This window comes from Dreissena polymorpha, chromosome 9, assembly GCF_020536995.1.
Source record: "Dreissena polymorpha isolate Duluth1 chromosome 9, UMN_Dpol_1.0, whole genome shotgun sequence".
NCBI lineage: Eukaryota > Metazoa > Mollusca > Bivalvia > Myida > Dreissenidae > Dreissena > Dreissena polymorpha.
Genome location: NC_068363.1, coordinates 24,883,886 through 24,908,589, shown reverse-complemented (window position 1 = coordinate 24,908,589; position 24,704 = coordinate 24,883,886). Strand labels below are relative to the sequence as shown.

Sequence of the window (24,704 nt, the reverse complement as noted above, 5' to 3'; positions counted from 1 at the left end):
TAGTGTAGTAGTTAACAACCTTTTCCGGATGCTGTTTCTTGAAAGCATATTTTAAGCAAGACTCATCTACTCTAATATTGAATTAGAACCCAATCCGCATACTATTACTTTTAACCAAAGTATAAAAAATAGAGTCTACACTAGTATTACATGTATTTGTCTGCATTTGTTTGGATTATTTTATTACTTATGTTAGTGTGCTTTTAAATTTTTTTTTTGTAAATTGAGTTGTTGCAATTATTGTTGTATATTTAGTATATGAGAAAGTCATTTGATATGATATTGATTTCTCAATAAGCTTTGATGTGAAAAATCTAAATTGAAAAAAGAGTGTTTTTGGCATATTAGTCATATTATCCTTTTCAACTGAAACCCATATTTGATACCATAGGAAAATGACATCATGATGAGATTGAATGTCAAGTCAGTCACCTCATATATTAGCGATATTGGGAAAACGACTGTTGAATACTGCTTCAGCTAGTGCCGCTTCATTAAAGCCAAAATAATTATCGAATACCAAAGACTTATTTGACAGAATATGTTTTGAACAAAGGCTTTATAAATTTGAACGGAAAGTTAAGAAAGAGCCGATCATTCGTATCATTTGAAGACATTTTCCCATTATATATTTCTAAAACCATGCGTTTTCTTATTACACGGCTTCAAATTTACTCGGCATTCAATTCGGCGCACTTTATTCAATAGTGGTTGTCGGGTATATATCGAAATGTGCTCAGGTGTGTTTTTAATTATTTATCTTTAATAATAAAAACAACAATAATAATAGTAAAAATAAAATAATAATAATAATAAGTTACAAATTATAAATAAAAATAATCATCATCATCATCATAATAGGGCAAATGTATTTTATTGTGACACTATTTCGGTAAAACAAATAGCTTTTAGTTGAAGGTTTATAAACTATCACATAATGAGCTATGTCATTATTTAACTTTAATGGGAAAGACAGCTCGTATTATCACTTGTCATAATTTAACATTCAGATGTAAATATAGTAAAACATTAAAATGAAACATAACAATCTTAAATAATCATAATAATGATACGCAGCACTACAGGCATATCATATGGGACACATTTTAAACACTACCTATAAATGGCATGTAACATATGAGCACATACTTGTCACAACACAAGTTACAAAGTCATCTTGTTATTTACATTAACCGATATCACAAAAAAAAATTGGCTTACAGTCATTTCAAAACTTTTAATTTTAGAATTAAACATTTTCTTTAACGAGTCTTTTTTAAAATATGAATATGATTGTTTTTAAAATCTAATCCTTAATGAATATGTGGAGGTACAAAAAATTTTGTTTCATTTTCAAAGCGTGGCCGATTTAGATTTACTGAAAATGACGATAGTGTTTTGTGATTTAAGGTTTGTCTATTTGGTCAACAGGACTCTTTACCTTAAAGAAGCCATTTTATGACTTCAAAGACACGTAGGTTAGTGGCATTCCTATAGTAAGCAAGATTGATAAACTACTCTTCATATGTCGAACAAATCAGACACTTTGATTATACTCATTTTGAAATTAAAACGCGGTGTAGTTAATATATTTAATAATTAATAAATTCAGTTTGATTGCATGGCGCCGCTTTCAGTTGTCTAAGGATGTATGCTATCATCGATATAAAGGTTACACATAATCAGGGTTTAAATGAATAATTTATTGTCACGCTTCTGCTGTATACGACTTTTGAACCCGATTGATATTTAATAGGCAGACGACAACATTATGTTTGTGTTCAAGTTATAAAGTGACTGCGTACGAAGGAACCGACGTCATTCATGCTTCAAATGTGGTCAATTCTGCATTATTACCCGATAGCTCGACCCATTCTTTCAACGTTATACGAGGTTGAAGCAAGCTTTATATTGATTGGGTCAGCTGTTTTGTGAACTTAAATAACAATGATGTTAAGTTAGGCAGCTTATTCTGGTGTAATCCGGATTTCGCTCACTGTTTAAATTGCTTAAGCTTGTAATTAAACACCTTGAATTGAATTATACAAGTGATTCACTGGCATCTCTACAATGCAGGTGTCGGCTTTTAAGCAGCATAGCATTAGTCTACTACATCATTTGGTTACAGCATGGCTAGATTACTATGTTAAACATATTCATATTAACATATTATATCATATATGTCACAACACGTTCACTGAAATGAAATACACTTTTTACAGATGAGGGAAATGGTAGCTGTTTTGCAATATTGAAGATAACAACTTGATATTTGGCATGCATGTGCATCTCATAGAGCTCCACATTGTGAGTGGTTAAAGGTCAAGGTCAAGGTCATCCGTCAAGGTCAAAGGTCAAATATATGGGAGGACATAGTGTTTCACAAACACATCTTGTTTTTACTTATTATTGCGAAATTTACATGAGTGTTCATTTAACCCTTTTCCACTCAGAAGAAAGGGGGAAATGGCTATGTGCAAGCAACATAAAATCAGAACAGTCTGCAAGTAACTCACAGTTTGTTAAGGTTTTAGGCTGTTTGCTGCTCATCAGTATCTAAGGCTTGATAATGAAGACTTTAAAATGTGAATCTAATTAAAAAGGTCTTCAATTAAATTTAACTTTCAAAGGGACTACAGATGCGTAAACATACGTATGTAAGAGGTAAAAGGTTAAATTCATAATCAAGAAGTATTTTGCATTTAATAATTATGTTTATTGTCATATTTTGGTTACACATTCATTATTTAGCACGTCTATATAATTCATAATGTGATATTTAGTTCATAAATGTATAACTAATATTTCAGGACAGTTTTGCTATCAGCTGTATTTAAACTAGAATAGAGGAATTGTTAATATGTAGATCACAAGAGAACATATCGCTCATGGGTTGTGTGAATGATGCCGTGTTTTATACTACAAAACAAACAAGTTCGGATAGAGCATTTGTAAAAAGAGTACTACCCAGTATGATACTGCGTTTAAATTTATGGAAATTGTTGTGTGTGCACACATCTTGTCCAGGTAATGCGTGCGTACATAAATTATCCTTAACTAAACTTAAATATTAAAAAAACCTTGAACATGATTTTGAAAACAAACACATATATTTGAACATGTTAACATTCAGTGAATCAAGGCATACTTGTACACTTCTGACCATTCCAGTAAGATTTTCTGGTGCTGGAAATTGTGTATATAAAAACCGGGTCTTTAAAAACAAATGTATTAGTTTATATTTTATTTTTTATTAAAATATGTCAGCATGCTTTCTATTCCTAATTGAATAAGACAATGCAGAACAAACTACATGAAATAGTTGTACACAATATTTTAATTACGTCTACTTAATAACATACTTTACAGCAAGTTTGACATTTTGCAGTGCACAATACTGGTACATTTAAGGTTCAATGCCTTCAATAATTAATTGAATAAATCACCTATGCCTTTATCGTAGTCGCTACCCAACACCACTATTAACGCTTGTGTGGTGCTCAATGTGGACACATTCTTTTAAACATCACACAGGAATGTTGCGTTATTGTGACTTTTTTGTTTCATTTGCATGTTTGTTTAAAATATTTCCACACATAGCGCTTTTCGTTGCAAATAGAGTTTCAAATATTCATATCTGTTTTGAAAATGTTTTGTTTTGATTCCAATTATAAACATAGTAGAATGTTTTAACATCTTTGTCAGGCGTTGCAAATCATTCGTTCCAAACATGCAAACATAAAATAACGCACGATTACCAATTACTGGTAAGCATGACATAAGCCTAGGATGAACCAATTCTAGCTCGGTGAACAATCTGTATGCGAAATATATATTCAATAGATCCTATTCATATCTGAACTAATTAACCAATGACCGCCAATCCCACGATACAAACAACTACTGTTATGTGCAATGGCGTTTTAAGAATATGTGTATACTGACAATACTATTTCTGGTCATCTTACATGAATTATAATTAATAATCTAAAGATTTAAAGACATTTGTATATACACCTTTTGTTAAAAAGCAAATATAGACAGTTGGCAATTAGTTCCGAACATAAACTTTTCGTATGACCTTAATAAGTTGTGTTTAATAAATAACCAAATGTCGTCAGTATTTTACACGAATAGTAACGGGTGTTTCATAATAGAGCACTTCAAGTTTACCATCGGTCAGTCTCACTCCACGTCCGTCCGTTAAAACAAGATTTAAAAGATTGAAATAATGGTCAGAATGATGTATTGTCTGCCTATTAAAATTGACATGTATAAATAAAAAAAGTAAATCCGAAGCATTTTTTTAAAACGTCGATGCTACATTTTTTTTTCTAAAGAAATGTGGCTTCGAATAAAAAAAGCTTGCTCTGAACGAAAATTACATAAAGGTAATATTAACACCACAACACCCCAAAAACGGTTTGCATTGCATACGTAAACCACTTGTTCTAACAATAACAGCGACATGCGTAAACTCCATTTTCTTTCACAATTTCTAAACACTATTGTTTAACAATGTCTTAAAGTTAAACCTAATCGCAGTTCGTAATTTGATATGAGGCAAACGTTGTACACAAGGTTATCCACTAAGAAAGTATACCATACCAATAATGTACGGCTAGCTTTTCCACCTTGATAACTGGATTGATTGTTAACATTCGCCTTGAAGACAATAATGAGTGTGGACGATCAGCATTGCACAATGTAAAGTTAAAGGAGGTAACTGCGTTTCCTGTTTAGCGTACTCTATAAGTACAGTACAAATTTCATTTTCATAATATATATTTGCACTGATATGTTTTGTTAAAATGTTTTTATTCGGGTTCTTAATTCGTATATCACTTTGTTTAGATGTATGTGTTACGGAAACCGAACACGCTGTAATATATATTAATTTCAATGATAATATATGTGTCTTATACGAACTAGTTCTGTAACATTTTTGTGAGTGAGTCGTCTCAAAGATTCATTTACTGTTCGCTGTAAAGCAGCTTGAAACTGGGTTCATGGGGTAAAACACGTGTCACTAAGTACACTTAAAGAAACAGCTTTCAACACTATTGAGTTCAACTGTATTTTTAAATTGTCTTTCAACTTGGTTGGAATATTTGTACAAGTGATATCTCGATCGAGTTTGAAACTGGGTTGTGCGTGGTCAAGCGCATGGTCAAATTAAATACATATCAAATGAACATCAAGAGGCACCATTGATCCACATATCTTCATAAAACTCGGTCAAAACAATGTGCTCACTTTAAAACTCGGTCACATGGTGTCAATCACTATACTACATTTACTACACACTCTTCATTAAATTTGGTTATAATATTTGTTCTAATGATATATCGACCCAGTTTCAATGCGGGTTCACGTAAGGCCAAAATTTAAATGATATATCGGCCTTATTCGACACGTTGCAACTAGGGTTAACAACTAGAACACTCGTTTGCAATTTTTATGTGCATGATCAGACAGGTTGCCATAATCAAAACCTAACTTACTAGGTCTAAGATCAATGTCATAATTCAAGATCAGATGTCAAATAAGGTAATTAAGTCATCATAATATTGTCATGAACATCACATTAACATAATTCAATATCAAACGTAAAGATAAGACAAACATGTGTTGTTTCAAATAGTTTTACATTATTTAATAAATATGATGGTATATCGCATTGATTAACCTGCTCTCTAGGTCAGTATAAGAGAGACATTCATATCAAATTAAAATCCGAATTGTGATCATTATGCGTAGACAGAATGCAGTGCACACGAAACAGGCCTGCGGGTCTGAAATTCGTGTAACATAAACATGTATATAGTGATGTGTTTGAAATCCCACCTGTACACTATGTCTAGACATAAATCTTGTTCAGCATCCATTAATAATCGTGATAGGCCAACGAGTCGCCATTTAGTCGCGTGAAAGTCTAAGGTCAATTCAGCATGAACATTTCATGACCAATTTTGAATATCTACCCCTTATACATTTTTCAATTTTGTTAAAGTTATTTAGCATCAGAAAAAAACGTTTTGACACGAAATGCCAATCACAAGAACGAAGTCAATACGTCGTTGTTCAAATTCACATTAAATTAACACACATATAGTTTATAACTATTCAAAAATTGTCCAGAGCTTAGCATTGCATAGCATGGATGTATATGTATTGCTTGGAAGAAGTGACAATCATTGTTCGATGCCATGAAACAAACAAGAGGGCCCTGGTTCATATGTTCATTGCCAATTTGACAGTTCAAGTAAATGGTCAGCCTATTTATGAGAACATAAATTTATTCAGCTTTATTGGTTTTCTGAAAACTTGTCAGAAGTGAAAGTCATGATGAGACAGAGTGTCCCTTATACGAACGATGTTATAATAATAACCTATCCCTGAATTAGTTCATTGTTTAATACCTTAGCAGAAGTACCAGACATTGTTAGATGGAATGTTGACTGATAAATCAATCATGTATGTTTATATGAAAATAATAGAAACACATAATATTGCACTGAAAAAGACTAATCATAGGTTACAAACCAACAAGTACACACAAGAACCAATGAAAATAATTCAAAGTCTATAATCGTGTTTGAAGGTAAAATAAGAGAATGCAATTGAAAATATGTCTTATATTAAAAAATAATATTTATAAGCGGTTCATTGTTACATCGAAACTTATGTTGTATATAAAAACTTACAATACGCCATTCTGATTACTATGGATTCCGCTTAAAGGTTTTATGTTCTCAATAGAAAGGGTATTTCTCTATATAACAAGCGATTGCTCATTTAAAATGTCAATAATGCAGCCCCAATGAAAAGTCAGACACAGTTACATGACTACATTTTGTGAACTTAAATGCAGGCAGGAATTGAGATATATGCGTATGCTAAATTCAGACAAAGTTTCATTGCGCCGCAATGACAAAGGACTGTAAAATTTTTGCAAAACTGTTGTTGTCAATATAAATCATTGAACTTGAAGATGATAGGTTAAACCTGGAGATGTCGTTGCGTTTGAATATATGAAATATATATTAAAGGGAGATTATACGATTTTGTCAGATATGTTTGAATTTATATAAAATGTGTAAAAATCATATTATACATATATTTCAATATGAATTTAAATAAAAGTTAAGAAGAACGTGTGTCAAAATAAGCGAAACAATCCAGATATTTAATTCTGAAATCGAAAATGTCTGTACATCATACATGTACTATGTGAATCTAAATTTAGTTTTACGGATCATTTTCATTTCCTGCGACGATATATATTCATACAACACTCGAACACTAACTATTATCCTAATAAAAAGACGAATGCATTGGTTTCTGTAAGAAAATATGTACGAAAAATCTTCGTCAAAATCGGCTCGGGGCGCTTATTTGTTTTTGCTGCATTTTATAATTTCATCTTCAATGAATAATTATTCTTGCCTATGTTGTGTTATTGTAACATTTTTTTATCAATATATTACAATTGTACACATATTCAAATCGCATAATCTCCTTTAAACAATATATTGAGTACGTGTTGTTGATAATATAATAATTTGAAGTGATCTTAATGCCGAACCTTTTGACTTAAAAACGCACATAAAATCGTAAACATACTTAGTTGTTGAATAAATTAATGATATGATTTGATATTTGGCGTAACACATTTAAAATAACTTCGCGGATCTTCATCAGCCATTAAACAAGGAAGCGATACTCGAAAGGGTCTCAACAAGCATGCGTATTTCGAAAAATAAGTTTAAGCGGTTAAAAGCTGTTTATAGAGCGTGCACGATTTTTTATTATTTTTCTGTTTCGGTCAATTTGGTATCCCAGCATTCTTTCTTTCCAATCGGTAATAAAAACTGCGTCTTCCTCCTAAGGAACAATGTGAAGTATTTAATCGAATGAACGATGTGTAATTAATTTGAGTCTGAAAATGTGATCATTTGGCAGATCATGCCTATATTTCACAAAATCGTTAATGCGCGTTTTTTACACGACAATGCAACATTTATTTACAATAACGTATACCTTATAATTGTATCATTAAGTATTTAACCAATTAAACACCGAGTTTTGATTTCTATGAAACCAATAGTAGTAGTGATAAGTGATATACGTTGCCTTAGCTCACTATATTGTTTGCGCAAACCATAATACTTATTCTTTACAAATAGGCATTACTCTTTATTACCCTGTTTGAAGCGTACACTTTCTCATGTCCAAGTTCCTGATAAATAGCACTGAATGTTCACAATCAAGGACATAGTGTATGCAATGCACACTCTTAACTTGATCAACGTCTTACAGAAAAGTTACAAAATAAGTGCATACTTTAAACCTTGTCCTTATTTCTAAGCTATGTTATAAGTTAAATAAGTTCCGTATGTATTGTAACATATATATCAGATTGTAATTTTTTATAAAGACGTTCTGATTCAATTATTCAAAAGATTTGCAGGATAAGGCAGGTTTAGGTTTCCGTGTGACATTCTATTTTAGATTAAATTGTTAAGATTGCGTGCTTAGATCTATATCTTATGAAATTTGACAAACATAACGCTACAACTTTTCTTTTTTAAGAATATGACAAGTCCTTTTGTAGATATATAAATTCCCTGTGGCTGTATGTGTCTCTTAAGAAATCGAGTAAAATAACTTTCCTTAATGAGTGTTTACTTCTATCATTTCATCGCGTTGACAATTGTGTGGGATACTAAACAGTGCGCAGCATATCCTCAATCCAAGGTACATGTCTGATCTGACAAACAGATGAAACATAAATGCTTAGCTTGGTTTAGAGCAATCTGTATATGTATTATGATGCAGGTTTGATTTTATTTGAAATCTGGTTTTGCATTATTATTTACACTGCCATCATTGAAAACTGATTCGATGGGAATTTTGCATTACAAGAATCAAAAGTATAACTCTATTCTGAGTAAATGTTGAAGATATACAAAATCACTTTTCTCATAATTTGACCCACACGTTTGTTTGCCTGTCTTTCCATCCTGAAACTTTCCCAGCCGGTAACTTACATCGATGCCTAACAGAGTAAAAGAACAACAGTTAACCTATATTTTTGTCATATGCAAGAACTACATGGCTTCAAGGTCAATGTCATACTTAGAGGTCTAATGTCAAAATACAGAACGTATATGTCAAAGTTTTGGAAGTCCGCCTCTAACAATTTAAACATACAAATACAGATTTTCAAATAACTTCAACATATATCCTATGTTCGAGTATGCGTTTTACACACAAAGCAAGCTGCTTTAAAGATAAAGGTAAATCTCAGTTTACGGTCGTGTAAACACTATTATTACTCAAAAAGGTATTGTATGTTCTATAACTTCACTATTTATTGAAGAAAAGCATTCTACTAGTTATTTGGAACATACAGTACAGCCAAAGCGGAACAAACGTATTTCGCGATCCGCGGCGGCAAGGCGAAACGAGTCGTTGCCGCGTCAGTCGTTGAAGCCGCGTCAGTATGCGGCGGCAAGTCGAATTTCGCCGCGAAACTTCGCATCTGTCCGCCGAGGCATGCCGCTATCTGCGACATGATGCCGAGTCGATGCGCATCATGAAATAAAAAATCTTTTTAAAATTATTAGTTACATGAAGTTAACAAATTTTGAAAGAACATTTATAATAATAATAATTTAAATCATAATAAATTTATTGTGCGTGGATTGTATTAGCATATACATGTAAGCATAGTTAATGTGTCTGGCCAATTAAGTTTGTTTCCCGCCCGTAGTGTATGTATTTCACACATAAACAAGGTCACGTAATAATGCTTTCGCACATACAAGTGGTCAAGGCTCCAGCATATGGTGGATTTATAAATTAATTGCATGTTGATTTTGATATTAAATTTAAGCTGAGAAAATTAGCAGTTTGAAGCCACATCAATAATCAAGACGGTGACGACGTATTTGTTGTTTTGTTAATTATCAGCTTATTATAACTATTGTTTGAATATGCGTATATAAACACGTTTTATTTTGTTCATATTATACAGTTTATATCGCTACTAATTACCCGATAATCCCGTATATTCCAGTTTTAAAGCAAATGCTGGTAAATATTTACGATACACAAACATACTCGATATTTCCATAAGTATCAAATACATTTTGGCATTTGTTACTATTTATAGAGATGATGAAATAACGTCTAATCGGGGCGGTTTTTTTTCCACTGAACACGCGATTTACGCCTGACGTGATGTTCATGTATTTATACAACACAATATACGCCCAAACTTTCCAAACGACGTTCTACATGTCTGCATAATTTTCGCGCGCTTTTTATGAAACAAAGGATATTTTAGCACTGTTTATTTGACGCTAGAATTTGTCAAAGGTCGCGTTAGCATTAAAATTCGGAAGTGTGTTTCGGATTACAAATTTAATAATGATAATCGAACGAAATATTAACAGTTGCGCATAATTAATTCTACGCTACACATACATGTATGTATCTTTTCACTCGATCCGCCGCGTACGTATGCGGCGGATTTACTCCGCGAAAGTACGCGAGGTTAACACAGACTCGGCGTCGTTGCGGGGATTGATGCCGAGGGCCACGGCGATACGCCGCGTGAACACACGATTCGGCCGCCGCGTACTAATAATCTGGCCGTGGCGTAGCCGCGGATTATGTTTGTGCCGCGTTAGCTGTACTGTACGTTTATTTATAAGAGTCGGCTAATTACAGTTATGAATATCGTCAAGGTCGAGATCATAGTAAAAGGAAAAGGTCATATAGCAATAGTTGTTTTATACAAACGAACTGTGTGTAATAATGAATTTCGAAATAAGATGGCAAAAACTAAGCTTATCACATCGCTACTTTGAAAGTCATACTTGATCATAGAAAGCAAATACAACGTTGATTGTTAAACCCTCGCATACGCGTCAACGCGAATTGTTTGCTTAATAGAGAATCATATCCGAAATACATGAGTGAATTGAAATAAGCTGTATCCATTAGCTTTTCGATTACTAATATTATTTAGCATTTGCTCTCCCAAATTGTAAATTAAACAACGTTGCCTCTGTGGCCCAATATTGTTTTGACAGTTCTTAATGTATATGTATTCGTGTGCAGTGATCGGATATGTGCTGTGTTCGGATAAAATGTCAAATACAGATCCATTGTGTACTAAATTTACATTATGAAACGAATAGTGCATGTTAAACCTTCCAGAATCAGTCGTTCAACTTCTTACCTCTGTGGTGAAATTGGTCATGGTGCACTGGTATTCTGTACTGGTATTCTTGAACTCTGCTATCAAAGCTAACATGCATAGAATTATTTCCTGCCTGTGGAAAGTCATAAATGTACGACGGTTTTTCAATTTAAATTGAATGTAAACCTTGTTGACCAATGGTACGTTTTGAACTGCTAGGCCCGAGTGACAAGATACACTTGCGGATCACTGTTCTAGATAACGTGAAGTATGTCGGGGAATAGTAGTAACCTTAAACTGCTAGTGGTTATGATAGCATCACTATTGAATAAGTTGGTTTGTCAGCAGTTACCTCGTTTTCATTCCTTTTGTTTTGTTCAACATACCTATATGATGTTTAGTCAAACATTAAGTTTTCAGTATTCCAGAACACTAAGGAAGTTTAAATAAAACTGTTCTGTATTGTATTAGCAAAATATATAGAAGTGCTCAGTTCCATTTTGTCACAATCTTCGTCCCCACGCGAGAGTGCCGGCACTTATTATCACACTTATATTAAATCAAATTATTCCAATCATTTTTTTAAATCCCCTGTGGGCTTATAAATCAATGACGATGATATTTAAACCAAAGCCTGCGACAGCGACCAAATAAAAGGGAAAATGTAATTAAAGCGAAGCTTCTTAGTAATCGATTATTTCGCGAGAGTATAAAAATTTGTCTTATGTCACAAAATGAGTTACAGTTGGAATTATAGCTTGACTATAATGGTTAATTGCATAAATCATATTAATGAAACACCAAATACTGTATATAATATTGTACAAATATTCGTAAACATGTGTTTTCACCCAACGAAGAATAAAATATATCATAGTTAATCATCACCACACAAAAATGACAACATCAACGACAACTAACTACCCAGAGACTTTCTAAATTTAAGAACTACTTTTCCTGCTCAAATACATTTTAAATTTTTTTACAACTAGCAAATAATAGTTTATTTTAACAGAGCCTGTTGCTTTTTCTGGTAGCATTCGAACCAATATTGTCAATGTGTTGTCGATTTAATAAAACAAGTAATACACACAGCCCTTGTCTGCGATTAAACTCACAATAGCTTCTATCAAAACGACACTTTTCGAGATCACGCTATCCTGTTAAACAAAAACATTTACGTAACTTGCAGTTTGGGGATAAATGTGCTTTTACGAACCGAGAGCCGTCGCGTCTCTCTTTAGAGACTACATCAATCTCATAAATTATTTTTAGGAGGCATCGATTTCCTTAACAGGCGAAACATGTAATAATCTTCATTTCGGGAACCAAATTGGCAATAATTAAATATGGCCAATCAATACTTTATCAAAACAAGCCGTATTCGCGTAAATGCTAACTTATTACTTATAATAAATAGGTAATACATTACCGTTCATGCCCCGTATCGCCTCTTACCAAAATAATTAATGGAACGCAAAACTATTGATATCTCATAAGTTGCAAAAATAAGATATTACATGGCGAATGTTGCTCGTACTTAACTTTGGACAAACATATAAATGATACCTTTTATATTTCTACACACGTTACTTGATTGGGTCTCATACACATATGGTTTGTCCAAATGGCGAACAACTGCTGGTTATAAGAATATTGCAAAATATAAAACAATTATCACATTATGGAGCATTCGGCATCAACCATAAAAGGGCACATCGTAGAGCAAAGTTCTGCTTTGAACCGATTGGTCGACGTTTTCCCACAACAACCAAAAGGCGATTGGTTTAAAGTGCTACAGTGTAAAGCACATTGTGTGAGAAAGTTATATTTAAGAGAAGTTTTTTAGATATGTTAAACAATGTTAAGTAGATGTTCTTAATTTGTAATTGATTGAGATCAAATTAAGCCTATAGATATCATATACAAAATTGCAAATCTGTGAAAAAGTATATTCAATATATTTTCGGCTCTAAGTACTAAATTTTTTATACATAAATCAGCAAGACGTATCAGTATAGATTTTCTGGTCTCGTTCAATAATAATTAAACATCATTGATCTTGTTCTGTAGAAATCAGGTATACGTGTATTTCTAAAATTATCATTTAAAGCGCATACCAAAACACAATGGTACTTACTTCAATTTCATAAAGTGTCCAAAATTTACAAATTATCCCATTTCTTAGTATGTTTTGTTTTCTACCAGTTTCTATAAATAGAACACCAGAATATAGTGTAAATTTTACTAGTGTGTTTTTAATTTTACAATTATTAATTGTGTCCAGGTAAATGGATCTTTCAAAAATGGGTTTCAATTCCTTGTAAAGAAAATGTAATGAAGTGTCATTAATATCAGTTCGCCATTTTCAAATAAACAAATCGTGTAATCTATTACGAAACATTACAATAAACCTGCTAACATTAAAAGATTATAGATATATTTGCACACGTCATTTAAATCTGACTCTTAACAAAAAAAAAATTACCGGCTATATAATTTGTGCATCAAACATACAACAGATTAGCGCAATTATTTTAACTAGATGCTTTGCACTCGCATATTATCCCTATAAAATTAAGTTCACCAAATTAAATATAAACGTGTGCTATGACTTTGGTGACCGGTAAACACAGGTGTACACCACTACTCACTATGATCCCTGAAGTAAGAGCAGTAAGGGCACAGTAATAAAAACCGTACCTTTAACATTGTTTCCTGCTTTCAAAGCATTGTTACTGATTCTCTGTTTGCCTTTACCTCAATTAATTTAGTTTTATAAAGTAGAGAACATGTTGTATGTCTAAACGTCATATTTAACACTTGGTATCTGGTCAAACACAGGGTGCATAGTTAACTGGGTGCCACGGGTTTTACACAAGGGCAGGACATAATGTAACCACACAGTTGATAACTTTATTTTGCAAGTTATTTAAATATATTTGCAAAATTGTTAGTGCAGAAACGACAGTTTTTGTTGCAGTTTGTGCCGACATCTTCAGGTAAAATAATCAATCCTTAAAAACGTCTGAAATCGGTGACAAAATTTCACTTTGCGTGAATCATTACCATGTACAACGAATGCAGTACATACCGAATTGTTTAACAAGCACATTAATAACGCAATTCTGATGTATTTTGCAAAGCCGTAAGCAGCATAAAAATCTGTATTGTATGCACTAGTTGTAATTCTAAAGATAAAATGTTTTAAATATTATGTGAAAAAGCACCACTAACTGATGTGTTTACATCCTCTAACGTTTAATTGGACACCCCACAAAGTCACGTAACCCTGCACCCTGAACAAACACTAGACATATAATTGGTAGATCTGTTTGAATGCACACCCATTTTAGAAAAGCTTGGAAATAAATGTTATAAACTTTACATTTATGCTTTACAGGGATCTAGAGGACTTAAACACAATGGCGAGTCGTCTCTCCGCTGTCTTCACTGAGGCGGAAAGGACAAACTGGCTGAAGGCGTGGATGGCAGTTGACATTGCAAAGTCTGGTTTAGAACAGTTCGTGGACAATGAGGCTAAAACTTTACACACCAATATATACAACACTATCTGGTCAAGTAGTCAGGGCGCAGCCACATGTATAGGCTGTCACACTGCAAACTTGCTTAAATGCCCGACACAAGGCGTATGCAAAAAGAGAGGTGCACATGGCATCTGCCCATCTATGCATTATAATGCGGCAAAACAACCACGACCATGTCCAGCAAATGTGTGCACTAAGGTCCATGACGAGATTGTTAATCAACATGCATATAGTAATCCGTCATGGACGAATACATCGGCGCAACAATGGGCAAAACATCCATGGGAAATTGCCAAGGCTTATTTCCCTCCAGACGGATACGTTGGAAAAACTTCAGTTCAGGATACAGACTTCAACGGAATCATCAGTTTTATGATGAATTGCAACCAAATTCACAACAAATTTTCATTCACAATAGCAATAGGAAAATGTAAACCCCCTTGTTTACTGACAAAGGTTAGTGTATTTTTTTTTTATTGCATTGCTTTGACAAACATTGAACTGAACCACCCACCTGTCCATCCAGCCACATATGCACTCGTTTATGTTGATTGCTATCAATCCATGTTTTGAACAATTTTAATATCAACAAATCAATGAAGAAACGCAATCATGTCAGAACTATGTTTCTTTGCAATTGTATTTGGTGTTCGTTATTTACAGTAGCAAATAGTCTAAATGTCGTTAGAAGAGTTCAAATTCAATAAACATGTTTTGAGCACTCATAATACGTAATTAAATTGCACAAGAAAAATAATAACTTCAGTTACGTAGTAGTGTGCATCAGAGCTTAATCACAGATAAAACATTAAATATATTTTAAATTCAACAGCAGTGTAAATGTTTACCGTTACTCTTAACTATAGTTTTAATCTTCGCAATGTGTTGCATAATGCTACATTCACAATGAACGACTGTCTGCCTAATTACAGGTCTCGTTGTCTGAGTCTTCTGGGAAACGTTTTCGAATAAGAAATCTGACACTATTCAGCCTACATACTTCAAACTCGCCTGCATTGCTCAGAATGATGTGTCAATATGCAATTTATAATATCTTCCACAAATTGCATAAAGGGGCCTTTTCACAGATTTTGGCATTTTTTTTAACTTATTCATTAAATGCTTTATATTGATAAATGTAAACATTGGATCGTAAAAGCTCCAGTAAAAAATCAAGAATAAAATTAAAAAAAGGAAAAGAACATTGCCCGGAGCAGGTTTCGAACCAGTGACCCCTGGTGTCCTGCCAGAGTCCTGAAGTAAAAACGCTTTAGCCTACTGAGCTATTCCGCCGAGTACACATACTTGACGTATTTTATACCTTATATAAGCAATCTTCGTAGTTTCACAAAATTTAACGACAAAAACAGAACTCTCCAAATTATTCAATCGTTTCGCGTTGCAACGCTTTATAATTTTTAGGTTTTAAAATCGTCAAAAGATGCATATAATGGCTATATTAGACCATGGTAAATGTTCAGTATTACTGTTTCCTCACAAATATCATAACTAAAACGAAAATTTGCGAATCTGAAACAACTTTTTTCAATTTTGTCAATTTACCAAAGCGTGAAAAGATCCCTTTAATGAATTTCATATTTGTATGCCCGAATTAACAAAAGCCAGCATATTTTAATAACCGATTAAAATGTTCAACGAAACGTCCGTAAATGAGTGCGAGAAAATCCTATCGTAGCCAACAATAGGTCATATAAAGAATATTTTGAAATAACTTTGCCTGTAAGTCAACCATCAGACGACTTGTCGCGTTTAAAATGCTCTCAATATTATAGTGTGTTGTGTTCATTTGAGGGGATAGGGGCGTGGGTTCTAATTTTTGAGCGCCCGAAGATGCGTTTGAGGAGGGAAGCAGGCCATAACATTACAAACTTCATAGAGGATTTATTCCTCTGCTTAGCTTTTTTTTAAATTTACCAATATTTTGTTTTAATTTATGCTTATGGAATCTGGCACTGAGTCCAGAATGAAAGTTAAACAATCTATTAAGTATTTAACAAAATGTGAAAAACGTTGTGAACACTTTCTTTGTCAAATCTGTATTTTGTTAGATCTTCATTATCAGAGAATCATACATAATTAAATTCAGCACTTTGGTTAGTAAACTTTCATATGTATGTGCACTATTATATAGAAATAATATTCATGAATTTTCATGTAAAATTATATTTAGTAAGTATGTAAAAAATAGCTTCTTTAAATTGCCTTATTTTTTAAATATGTGTTGTATTTGAATGTTTTAAAACAACTATGATCATATACTCCCTTCAAGTACAACACATTAAATAGTACAGGGTGTTCACAAGAAAGAAATAATTTTATGATAATTATCACAGTCAATGCAATTCGGGAAAGTCAAATTCAACTTTAAGCGTCGCCAACATAATGTCTTTCTGACATGTTTTTGTAACGGTGTATCTTCGAGTGCAATTCAAACTTTTGATCTAGATTAGTGTTAGGTATAATTTTGAACAGTTTTCAGTTTCTTTAACACGCCATGCTTACATGCATTTCATGGAGACATTATATCAACCAGTTTAGACAATAATACTTAATATAATATAATATAATATATAATATGTTTTATAGGCGCGAGATATTGGAAGAACTGTCCGTCATTCGCCTCAGTGTAAAGTCACTGATCTAGATCTCCAGGAAATTTTCACAACACTGACAAGCCTGCTGAGTGACCAAACGTATCTAGCACATGACGTCACTGCACAGGAGGCTGTACGGAAATTAGCAGAGGTATTACTTTGTGTTTCGAGACACACCGCATGTGCGTTCCTATTTGCGACATCAAGAATATAAGGGTGATATAAAATGTTTTACTAAGACATATATAATTGTGTAGGTCTACTGTAACTGTATGATATTAAATGATTAGCTAGATTTAAGAACTCTAACATGAAGCTTATGTACATAGATTACTTATGACACATTTATTTTTTACTTTTAGATTTCAAAACATATTGAATAGATGTCCTTAATATTTAGAAAAAAATATGCCTATATAAACATACTTGTTTTCTAACTTAGGGTATGTATTAATTGTAATATGAATAGCAGGGTGCGTATGACACAAACATAACATCGTGGAATATACGCAGAACGTTGTAGAAACTTGGTCCGCGAGTATGAACGTGATCATCTGCGGTGATTAAAATGTAAACACTGTAGCTCGCTTTGACCAATGCTTTGTCACCACAAATCACTGTCGTGACAGCCTACATTATATCGCCCTCTTGGGCGCAAAAGGTACAATGTACCATTGAAATAAGTAGGCATATGGTACCTTTTTGCGCCGATTGGGCGATAGTTTGGAGTTTATTTGTTGGCGTTTATGTACAAAAGAATGGTTTAAATAATATTAGTACATGTACATGCCTATACACATCTCGCAAACGTCTTAACAAGCAACTCGTGCTGACATGTTCTGTTTAATACAATAATTAAACATTATAAATGATTAATTCGATTAATGTTCATCAGAAATTCAAAACAAGACGAAATTAAAGTAACGTTATTATGCGACAAAAATCCACCCTAGTGTCCGTATGTAACCTCAGAGGTGGGGAATGTATTTCATCGTGATGATTGGTCCTCACTGATACAAATGAACTACTCAATTAGTCCGCTTTATCGTCAACCGATAGTTGTATTTTACCAGATATTTGATCAGACAAAAAATCACCTCGGCTTGACTAAGAATAAACGTATCATGCATTTTTACAACTGATAAATAACGCTGCCTTAAATGTAAAGCGAACTTGAATAAAACAAGTTATATTGATAATACTTCATCAGACAGTTGTACATACTGGTTTTATAAAACATTTGTTCAATGATAAATATCAGTTTTTTCGCATTTCAAACATATGCTTAATTAAATACAGCTGGAAAAGGATACATTGAAGATAACCACGGAGGAAATGATTCATCTCCTAGAGGCTGCTCAAGATACACTTAACAAAGTTGAACACATTGCCGATAAAGCCGATAAAGCTCTGGATGAGATGAAGATGCACCTTGAACAATGTAAGAAGGGTCTCAATGCACATACGGACAGATGTAAACAGAAACTTGATGAGCACACTGCAAAATGTACAAATGCTTTAGATGAACATGTGAGCAAGACGGTGGACTCGACCTATGAGCAATCGTGTAAAGGTATTTCTTTGTTTGATTTACTTTAAGTTGTCTATCAATAACTGCAAATGAATACTACGGATAATTCTTTGTGTGTTTAAATCTGTTTTGTTATTATCAGTATGCATCGTTAGAACAATGTAAATCGAATGTTAAAAATCATTTTATTCTGTGCTCCCCTCGACTAGTGGTAGAGCGGGGTGTCTGACTTTCACAATCAGGTATGTCACCTACCCAGTGCCGCTGGGTTGGCATGTGATGCTCCTATGTGTTCCTTCATCCTTCGTCAGCTCTTATTCTTTTTGCTCCTGGGTTACTCAAATACCTTCCTCACCAAATAGTCAAAACCTACTTGGCAAAATAGTAGGGAAAGACGGTTAAGTCGTAGACAGCCTGACCAGGGAACTAATTGTTTAAGATAACGTGATACTTTTAGCAGGTTGTCTGACTTGAATTTAAGCTGATACTATCGCATAATCATAGGTCTTTGTCTTTTTGTCTGCTGCAATATGTATTGCCTGACACGTTTGTGCATTTGAGTACAATTTTTCACTATTTGAATTGTTCTCAACTTTCAAATTTGAATAACTTTTATGTGTACATGATCATAAAGAAAGGAATTGTTAATAACCTTAATGTTAAGATAATCGGAAATGAAGGAATTGTGACTGCGACAAGTTATGGCCGAGTAATGGCTCCTAGGCTATTGAAATTTTTTAGAAAATATAACGGTCTTGTCTGTGAGGGAAACATGGGTTATTGGTGCTTCAGTTTATCTAACAACCGGTTTAAATCCTTCGGGATTTCTTTCTGGCATAAGGGGAGGATGGAGGAAAGGCGTGGTCTTTTTATATAATAAAAAAGTACGAACATGCGGTTTTAAATTCATTTTAAAGGTCGTTATTGACAGTTTTGGAAATAGATAAATAACTTTAGACATACACAAGTAACATTAATCTATCAAATTATTCAACTTACTTTGATCAATATTTTGAACGTGTACCTGTCAACGGCTTTTAGTTTGTTCACATGCCAGTACAGTACTTTATTGAAATACAAACATTATATACATATCCACTAACATGTTGTTCCTTATTGATGTTCAAATGATACTTTTGTTAAATGTATTTGTTACCAATACAAATGAAATACTACTACAACTACTACTACTACTACTACTTATACTACAACAACTACTACTACTACCACCACCACTACAACTACTACTACTACTACTACTACTACTACTACTACTACTACTACTACTACTACTACTACTACTACTACTACTTCTACTACTACTACTACTACTACTACTACTACTACTACTACTACTACTACTACTACTACTACTACTACTCTACTACTTCTACTTACTACTACTACTACTACTACTACTACTACTTCTACTACTACTACTACTACTACTACTTCTACTACTACTTCTATTACTACTATCCTACCTACGAATATACTACTACTACTACTTACTACTTACTACTACTACTACTACTTACGACTACTACTACACTACACTACTTCTACTATTACTACTACTTCTACTACAACTACTACTACTACTACTAATACTACTACTACTACTGCTACTGCTACTACTACTACTACTACTACTACTTCTACTACTTCTACTACTACTTCTACTACTACTTCTACTACTACTTCTACTACTACTACTATTACTACGTACTACTACTACTACTACTCTTCTACTTCCACTACTACTACTACTACTACTACTTTACTTACTACTTCTACTATCACTACTACCACTACATACTACTACTACTACTACTACTACTACTACTACTACTACTACTACTACTACTACTACTACTACTACTACTACTACTACTACTACTATACTCCTACTACTACTACTACTACTACTACTACTACTACTACTACTACTACTACTACTACTACTACTACTACTACTACTACTACTACTACTACTACTACTACTACTACTACTACTACTACTACTACTACTGCAACTACTACTCCTAATACTACTACTGCAACTACTTCTACTACTACTACTACTACTACTACTACTACTACTACTACTACTACTACTACTACTACTACTTCTACTACTACTGTAACTACTACTACTACTACTACTACTGCAACTACTACTACTACTACTACTACTTCTACTATTACTACTACTACTACTACTGCTTCTACTACTATAGTATATAGTAGGTATATTAGAAGTATTATTTATAGTATTTGTATTTTTATTGATATGTACTATTTGGATTTCAGAACTGATCGAAGGAATGAAAAAACTGTACAACGACAAATTATATTACGTGACAGTATCTCCATTTGATGACTCCAGCGGTGAAAAATTACGAGATGTTTATATGCCGCCAAAGATTTTGGAAATGTGTAAGGAAATAAAGACATTTAAGAAAACAGAAAAACAAGTTAATACGTACAAGGGTGTGTTTTTAACAGATAACACAGTTAACCCACGCATATTTATTCAAGGTGAGGCAGGGTCTGGCAAAACAACATTCTTAGCAAAATTGGCGCTGGACTGGTGTGAAGGAGTTCATGGTTCTAGTGCATCGGATAACAGCAAAATTATCTTTGCTGATTTTGACGCACTGCAACGCTATGAGTACGTTTTTCATATTACATTGAGAAATTCAAAAAACCAATGTGACGTATATACTATGATTAAAGAACAAATAATAGACCGGATCTACTCCGCAAAAGACCGCGAAAAAGCGTACGAACTAGTGAGTGAGATCATGAAACATCAACGTTGCTTGGTACTACTTGATGGTCTAGATGAGTGGACAGGACCTGAAGATCTACCGACATTGGTAGTAGTTCACAACAAATGTGTGATGTTAATTACAACACGGCCTTGGAAATTGGCTGAAGGTAAAGTTAAGCATTCGGACATCCATGCATTGTTGCAACTGGAAGGAATAAACAAGCCTTTTGAGCTAAGTAAAATTATACTAAGCCGCTTAGTAGATAAGGAAGAACTTGAAATAAAATACACAGCATTTACTCTATACGTAAAGAAACAGAAGCTCGAAGAGTTACTGTCGTCACCAATGATGCTCTCTGCGATTGTATGTGCATATGCAGACGGAATAGAAATCAAAGGCTCAAAGTGTGAAGTATACATCCTTTTAGTGGAAAGTCTTTTTAAGAAAGCCAACAGTTGCACGCGTACATTTCAACAGCCCCCCTTTTCGTTCTTCAAAGGGACTGAATACATACAGCCAAATTTGGAACCCCTGAATCGTCTTGCTGAAATGGCCTTTCATTTGTTGTTTGTAAATGACAAGGAAAATTCAATAATGTTTCGCATCACAGAATTAGAGAAATTCAAGATTTATGAATACAAGGATTTTGCATTAAAATCCGGAATTTTATCGGCACAACAAACTGCCTCTGCACTGCGATCATCGTCATCATTTATGTTTATCCACTTGAGCATTCAGGAATTCCTCGCTGCTTACCATATCGCCAGCAATGCGAATCTTATTGATGGTAGTATTTCTATCTACCTTAACCGTCACCCGAAAGCCTATCTCGACATATCACAGGTGTTTATATTCCTGTGTGGACTGGATGTATCATGTGCGGAAAAGCTATCAAGCATGATGGATGAACGCGATGCTTTGTATACATACTATCGTTCAAGCAGTCACGAAAGGTTAAATGAAATCATACTTGCAGGGTTGAGAGAAGCTAATGCAAATGGATATTCCAACATTGCCCTAAAACTCAGTCACTTCAACTTCGATAACAACAATATCATTGACCTTCATAAGATTTGGAAAAATAACGCGGCTAATGCCATCGTGTTGAAAGTTGACATCGATGACAGGAAACTCTTAGAAAACCCACGAATTTCACCTGGAAATGACGAGTGTGCATCTCAGATTACATTTGACCTTCATTCGTGCCTGGAGCTGGCACGTTTAGAGCTAAGTGGACGTTGCATATTGGGAAAAGGTAAATATACAATAAGGTTCTTTTGTCAAATGTGTTTTCGTTATGTATAAGGCAAAGGTAATGCTATATGTTTGTATAGTTCGCATTCCGATAAAATGCATCCCGATTTTGTGGAAATAGCGGATATATATATATAAAGAATGTGCATTTTAGTTATTTTATACAGCACAAGGCTTACAAAATATTCATTTTTAAACATATGTGAACATGCAGTCATTCATAAAAATATCAGAGAAACAAACCAATTAGTTTATCGCAGTGATGTGGTTTTCCCTTTTATTTTATTTGAGAGACTGGCGCTTTTTGATTCGTATAGGTTTATACCAGAAAAATCGCACAAATAAAATATTTTAAGCATCATTACGCTATTATTGTATTCCAATATCAGTCAATTAAATACATAGTACACTAGTAAACCTTAATTACAAATCCTCTTTCTCGAATTATATCAATGTTTTGTTTCGGATTTGTTTTTCCTATTGTGTGGTAATTTTTATGAAAGCAATTACTTTGAATATACAATTAATGATTCCCAAGTTAATGACCGGCTTAGATGAATGCTTCCACAGTATTTAGTGCACTATTTTAGTGCATGCTACCTTATTATGTTTGCAGACCTAAAATGATTATAGTTTTAGTTTGTGATGAACAAACATTCACTAAAAATAAGATTACGAAATTACGAAGAAAAAAAATTAAAACGCCTCAGGTATATTTGTGTTTCTTTTACCTGAGCACACTAATTTTTTACAATGTTGTATCGACCGAATCCAAAACTATGCCTTTTCAGGTCACTAGACTACTCTGTAAAATTAAAGAACAATTTTATTTACATTATATAAGTCGCATTAATATTCATTCTTTATGAAAATTTGTCAAAACATTAGTTTTAATAACATTTCTGTTCAGTTTTAAACTTATTCGTTTGCTAAACAATTATGCCGCGGTGCATTTTTCGTTATACGATTATATTACAACCATGTTAACACTTTATATATCACAATTTTAGTCAAACGATAATGACACTTGGTCGGAATATGTGTTGTTATGATACAGTGTGCAAGATCGCGTGACTTTGTTGGGATCACACACAATTAAACGTTTATGGATTTAAGCTCACCGGTACAGTTTTAAACAAAACTTAAAAAAATAGTCCAAAATTGCCAAATATGTGAAGTGTACCGCATGTATGTACATGGTTATGATGCACGCAACGTGACATTTAGACACCGATTTCAGACGTATTCAAGGATTTATACTTTTATCCTTAGATATCAGCACAAAATGCACAAATTATTTTTATGAACTCTGGATTTTTGCAAATGTATTCGATTAACTTGAGCTATTTGCAAAGTGAAGGTCTTAACGGTGTGTTAACATTCCGTCCAAACCGTGTTTAAACCACTGTAAACCTCGTTCCGTATTGCAAAATGTTGCTTGTCTGATGGAAATGCAATGCAGCTAGGAGCAGTTTCATTATATGGCTATTGTAAAATTTTGCTTACCTTTTGAAGTCACAATCTTTTTGAACTTACTCAGAACATTTGATTATTTGATGTCTCGGCCAAGTTTGCAAATGGTTCTGGTCTGTTAAAAAACATAGCCGCCAGTCTTCCTTTCATGGCTATAGTAAAACCTTGTCAATTGTCTAGAATTCAATTGTTTAGTCAAATCTTCATAAAAAGTAATCAGAATAACTTCTTATGATAACTCGGCAAAGTTTGAAATTGTTTCGATTCGTTGATAAACGTGGCCGCCGGTGA

At 33.5% G+C, this 24,704-nt stretch overlaps 1 protein-coding gene across 1 annotated transcript in view; it reads left to right on the top strand.

The window, feature by feature from the left end:
* LOC127845918 (uncharacterized) overlaps positions 1 to 24,704 on the top strand; it is a 68,183-nt gene that overhangs the window by 17,554 nt on the left and 25,925 nt on the right. Inside the window, exons 3-6 of the mRNA XM_052377097.1 lie at positions 14,619 to 15,219; positions 17,371 to 17,529; positions 18,678 to 18,951; positions 21,223 to 22,941. Coding sequence (XP_052233057.1) covers positions 14,641 to 15,219; positions 17,371 to 17,529; positions 18,678 to 18,951; positions 21,223 to 22,941 — 2,731 coding nt within the window. The 5' untranslated portion in view covers positions 14,619 to 14,640. The remainder of the gene's footprint in view (positions 1 to 14,618; positions 15,220 to 17,370; positions 17,530 to 18,677; positions 18,952 to 21,222; positions 22,942 to 24,704) is intronic.